This window comes from Callospermophilus lateralis, chromosome 14 (genome assembly GCF_048772815.1).
Source record: "Callospermophilus lateralis isolate mCalLat2 chromosome 14, mCalLat2.hap1, whole genome shotgun sequence".
In the NCBI taxonomy this organism is placed as follows: Eukaryota; Metazoa; Chordata; class Mammalia; order Rodentia; family Sciuridae; genus Callospermophilus; species Callospermophilus lateralis.
This window is the reverse complement of record NC_135318.1, coordinates 66,426,275-66,431,747: the sequence shown is the minus strand read 5'-3', so window position 1 is coordinate 66,431,747 and position 5,473 is coordinate 66,426,275. Positions and strand designations below refer to the sequence as shown.

Sequence of the window (5,473 nt, the reverse complement as noted above, 5' to 3'; positions counted from 1 at the left end):
TCATTTTCCTTCAATATCCAAGGCCATAACATTTGCAACACTGTGTAACAGCATAATCTGTACCACAGGGCTGCGTTCATTCTCTTGAGTCTCTTGGAATGGGATATCTGGGAGAGGGTGGGGAAAGTTCAAACTTCACCTGCCGTGGAGATAGAGCTGGCCTGCTAACAGGAAGCAGGTAACAGCTGTGCTGATTCCCAAGCTTTGCCAGGAATATTCTCCTCCCCTTGGTGGGAATCTCTTGAATGCATGCCAAGCCCTACCATGAGCTCTGCCTGCACACACATTTCACCCCCTCCTTTCAATGCCTCTCCCTCAGATCCTCTTATAAAAGTCCAGCCTTCCCTGCCCTGACAAAGCATTCCAGTTTCCTGCAAGACAGGTAAGTGGGAGCTGAAAGGAGCTGAGGCTGAAAGAAGCTGAGGCTGAGCCCTGCAGGGGTTTGACCTCACACATCACTGGAGGGTGGAGAACATAGGAGTTCAGAGACTAAGTAAAGGCTGGCCAGGGAGCTTTCTGGAAGACCAGAGAATACAGATTTCCCAGTTCACTCCAGGTCCATAGAAGGGCATGGATCGCACTCAGATCAACACATCTGTACAGGATTAGACCAACAAAAGGCAAGACACAGTGGGGTCTCTGCATGTCTTCTGCCTGAACACATTTCCTACAGTGAGCTGATTGTCTCCTCCCTCACAGACATGATGCTGACTCCCATGGCCCTGCCCAGCATGTCCTGGATGCTGCTTTCCTGCCTCATGCTCCTGTCTCAGGTGCAAGGTGAGATTTCTCTGCCTCTAGCCCAGGGATTTCTGTGAGCATTGAGATCCAGGAAGAGGAAGGCTCCTTTATGGGGGAAGGTGAGGTGTGCCCACACTCTGGGAAATTGCCTGCTGTCCCTCCATCACCCTCCCTTGCTTCAGTTAACAGTGGTGGGAGGCCAAAGTATGCATCCTCAATGGAATGAGGTGGCTCCCTGCTTTGTCAGAAATTTCTAATTTATGTGAGTGGGTTACAGAGGGAAAGTGTGAAAGGGCCATAATGCAGTGTAAGGAACCATGAAAGATTAGAAAACCCAGTGTGGGAACTGTCAGCTCAGGCTGGGAGGAGTCGTGGACTATTGAGTAAGGGGAAAGGGTAAAATGAAAAGTGGTGCTGCCCATCATGGCTGGGCCATGTGAGAATGCAGATTCCTGAAAGCATGAGCAGAGCTGAGAGGTGGTGAGGACTGTGGTTTCCCTCCCAGAAGGAGACCTCATAGGCATTCCCTACGTTATCCTCCCCACCCCAATCTCCATTCTTCATTTGATCCCATCCCTCTCTGTATCTCCCTCTACCCAGCAGGTGAAGACACTCAGAAGGAACAGGCCTCTCCACGCATCAGCTGTCCCAAAGGCTCCAAGGTCTATGCCTCCTACTGCTATGCCTTGTTCACCACACCAAAATCCTGGATAGATGCAGATGTGAGTGCTGAATGGGCGACAGGGGAAAGGCCACATGTATCCCAGGGGCAGGGTCTCCAACTTCCACAGTTCCTGGGACGAGAATGAACACCCTTGCCAATGCTATTTATCCCACCAACCTCTTCCCTGTTTTTCTCTAGCGAGATCTCAGGCTCCCTCTTATTTTCTTGCTTCCCAACCATGCAGTTGGCCTGCCAGAAGCGGTCTGAAGGACACCTTGCGTCTGTGCTCAGTGGGGCTGAAGCATCCTTTGTGTCTTCCTTGGTCAAGAGCAGTGTGAACAGCTACTCATATGTCTGGATTGGGCTCCATGATCCCACGCTTGTGAGTTCAATACGCTTTTGGTTACATCTCAAGTGGCTATGGTCACCCAGGCCTTCTCTCTATGCCTGCCCAGGAGGAACCTGAGGGGACTTAGAGCTCAGATTCTGGGTGATATTTCGAGCAAAGGGAAATCCTTAAGGCCATGTTAAGAACTAAGTTATGTGGGGTTCCCTATTTAATCTGATGATGCTAATGTGCCCCTTGTCAGCTTTTATACTATGCTCCTATGAGGCTTTGGAAATTTTCAGGGAGACTGAGCATATTATTCTAAGGGATCACTACCTGAAGGTATGAGACATATTTTCTCTTTTAAGAATAGATATTATCTTTGAGTTTCAGAATCTAGTCACAAAAATGTCACCAATTGTTTTAAGCTATTTCCTCACTGATTTTGAGTGGTTCCAAAGTTCTTGGGATAATTGTCTAGTATTTTCCTGTAGGAATGAGAAATTAGGGGAAAACATGTCTTTAGAGCCTTCTGTGTATCCTGTGGAGAAGGCCAAACTCCATGAAGCTGTGAGAGGAATCAGAAGTTCCAGCTAGGGGGTCATGCAAGCAGAGCTCTAATCTCTATCCTTCCCCCCAACACACACACATATCAACCTGGTTCCATCCTGTGCTCTATAGGGACAAGAACCCAATGGTGCTGGATGGGAGTGGAGCAGCACTGATGTGCTGAATTACGCAAACTGGGAGAGGAATCCTTCCACTGCTTCCGACCGTGGTTATTGTGGGAGCGTGTCACGAAGCTCAGGTAAGCATCAGAGAAGCCACTTCTGTCCAGCCTTTCCTCCCTCTCCTCCCCTTTCCTGAGCCTGACATTCAAGGAATCCACCCTGAGTTAGGAAACGCAATGTTGGTTTGTCTTCTCCAATCACTTCTCATCTCTTTTCTCCAAGTCTCCTTCCTCTGGAGTTGGACACTGGTAAAAATGGCTAGACAAGATTTGTTGGCTTTATAAGATCCACTAGGTCCACTCACTTTACTATTTCTTCCTCTGCAGGATTTCTGAGGTGGAGAGACTACAGCTGTGATAGAGAGTTACCCTATGTCTGCAAGTTCAAGGGCTAAGGCAGGTGGAAATCAGCAGCCTGTGTTTCTCATGATGCTCACCATGCACAAGGGACCAAGTAAAAAAGCTTACCCTAGAAAGACCTATTCACCCAACATTCCCAATGCTGACCAGTTTGTCTTGATCTTTCTTCCTCTTGCCTCATTTTAACCCTCATTTCAGGCTCTTCTATGTATTTCATGAACAGAGACCTCAGAATGAAGTAATAAAAATTTTAACTTATACTTGTGTGATTTTGTGACCATTTTTTTTTTTAGTAAATCCCTGAGGAGGTTGGGAGAGAGTTTTGGGGGAAGGGGAATTTCCCCTTCTCAATTCCACTCAGGTCTAAAGGAGAATGCTTTAATGTTTCATCCCTACCAGTACAGTGTGATGGGAGCGTAGGAGTGTTTGTGGAAGATTATGCGTGGACAGACGATAACACTGCTCTCCCACACATCCAGGGCCCATTCATTCTCCCAGCCCATGTCACTGATGGTGTAATGTAACCATCCTAAAGATGCTCTAATTGTGTTTATTCCAATACTTCCTGGAAAGTTACATTAGCCACAAGGCTGAATAGGACTTTCAGCACTTGTGTCCTCATAGAAATACCCATTTGGAAAAAAAAAATCATTAACAAGAACATGTCTTTGCAAGAGTAAAGGAGTCTGGGGAGAAATTTCAGTGTATTGGTATAACAAGAAATAATGAGAAGTGTATAGAAGATGGTAAGAAAGACAGTTTTACATTGTTCATATTAGCCTTTCCCTAACCCCAGGCTGTATAGAATGGAGGGGGTTATCATGTGTACAGTGGAAGGAGAATGAAATGTATATTCAGATCTGCTCTGGACCCCCACAGCAGACTGAGCACAGACAGCTCAAATGAAGAAGCAACTGGGAATACTTATTTCTCATCAATATTGAAAAGAAAAACAAATTCTTTTTGTAAACTTATAAAAGTTCTGAGCTTCTCTCTCTCTCTCTTTTTTTTTTTTTTAGATAAAACTGATAAATTTCCCTATGATGGGCCAGTTGTTGAAAACTGAATTACTGTGTAACTTAGTGTAACTTAGTATAGAAGGTTACCTGTTTCTCCTCTCTCACCCAGTTCAGTTCAGTCCTGGGCAGTCCACTATAGTCCCTCCAGGTTGGTATTCTTGAATTGAGTCCTCAGGCCCACCCTGTCACACTAGCTAGTTTGGTCTTCTTTTCCACATGCTGCCCCAAGTTCTAGGAGGTCCCTCTGTTGTATAAAGCTGAAGGGTGACCCCAGTTACCTCAGGCTCAAGTCTAGCCCAGCAGACTTAATCTCCAGGTATATAGTAGTATACAGCTTTGGACTCCAGACCAAGCTGCCAGAACTGGCTCAAAGCCAGGCCAGACCCTGAAACTCCAGATGCCAGACAAGCCCCACAGACTCAATCTTCATGCCCGTTCCATCTCCAGACTTGACCACAAGTCACTTATTAGGAAAATGTGAATTAAAACCATAGTGTGACATCACCTTATATCACCTTATACCTGTTAGAATGAAAGATAAGTGTTTTCCCTTAGGTACTGCTGTAATAGTTCTTTCCCGTCTAATCTGAGAAAAACATTCAAGTTGGACCGTGAGTAAGGGGCTGTGGTGAGAAGGTAAACCATTATGCAAAACATTTCTAAAAGACATTGGAAATAGAACTACCAGATAATTCAGCAATCCCACTGTGGGTAAATATCCAAAGGAATTGAAATTATTATGTTGAATAAAAGCATTTCTCCAACTTCCATTTTCATTGTAGCATTGTTCATAACAGCCAAAATATGGATTCCATCTACATACCCATCAGTGTAGCAACAGAATATTATTCAGTTTTTAGAAGGGAGAAAATCCTGTCATTTGTGACAACATAAACAAACATGGAGGACACTATAGTAAGAGAAATAATCTAGGCACAGAGTCAAAAATACTGTGTGATCTCATTTATACACAATATGGGAAATATACTAAGGGGTCTTAAAATATAAAGATGTGTATGGGATCATACAACTGAAAAAATCCAGCAGTGAGGTAGCCCTCAAACTTCATTCACTCAGGGCTCATTTGCCATTTCATTGGGTTTCTCTTGTGTGTGCCCTTTCATTTTATCTGTATGTTTTTTTTTTCTTATGAATTTATTTCACAGCTTAAGAGAGTTGCCAGAAGCAACTGGGAATACTTATTTCTCATCAATATTGAAAAGAAAAACAAATTCTTTTTGTAAACTTATAAAAGTTCTGAGCTTCTCTCTCTCTCTCTTTTTTTTTTTTTAGATAAAACTGAGAAATTTCCCTATGATGGGTCAGTTGTTGAAAACTGAATTACTGTGTAACTTAGTATAATGACAGCAAACGCAATATGTTATATTGATTGAATCACATGGATTATAAGCTGTCTGGGGTCTTAGGGTGTGATCATTAACAACCTAACCTCTCAGGAGGTGGGACAGCTGTGCTTTCTTGGCAGAACATTAGGGTTCTATTATAGAAAGAGGGATGGAGGTATGAAAGCAGGTAGGTCATCAGGGAATCACACACATTTCAGAAGACAATTGGGAGAAGGTTAGACTTGGTATCATACTCGAACAGGATTAAAGGGCTTATAAAATGCT

At 44.0% G+C, this 5,473-nt stretch overlaps 1 protein-coding gene across 1 annotated transcript; it reads left to right on the top strand.

Moving 5' to 3' along the window:
* Nucleotides 1–701: 701 nt before the first annotated feature.
* Nucleotides 702–2,858, top strand: LOC143380395 (regenerating islet-derived protein 3-gamma-like). The gene is made up of 5 exons (XM_076833412.1): nucleotides 702–780; nucleotides 1,345–1,463; nucleotides 1,650–1,787; nucleotides 2,415–2,541; nucleotides 2,791–2,858. Exons 1-5 carry the CDS (start codon nucleotides 702–704, stop codon nucleotides 2,856–2,858), a joined length of 531 nt encoding a protein of 176 aa, XP_076689527.1.
* Nucleotides 2,859–5,473: the final 2,615 nt, after the last annotated feature.

Excerpts from the sequence above, each read along its gene's own strand:
- LOC143380395 (XM_076833412.1), top strand. The coding sequence starts at position 702 with ATGATGCTGACTCCCATGGCCCTGCCCAGCATGTCCTGGATGCTGCTT. Across the intron at positions 1,464-1,649 it reads AATCCTGGATAGATGCAGAT|TTGGCCTGCCAGAAGCGGTC; the intron begins GTGAGTGCTGAA and ends CCAACCATGCAG. Across the intron at positions 1,788-2,414 it reads GGCTCCATGATCCCACGCTT|GGACAAGAACCCAATGGTGC; the intron begins GTGAGTTCAATA and ends TGTGCTCTATAG.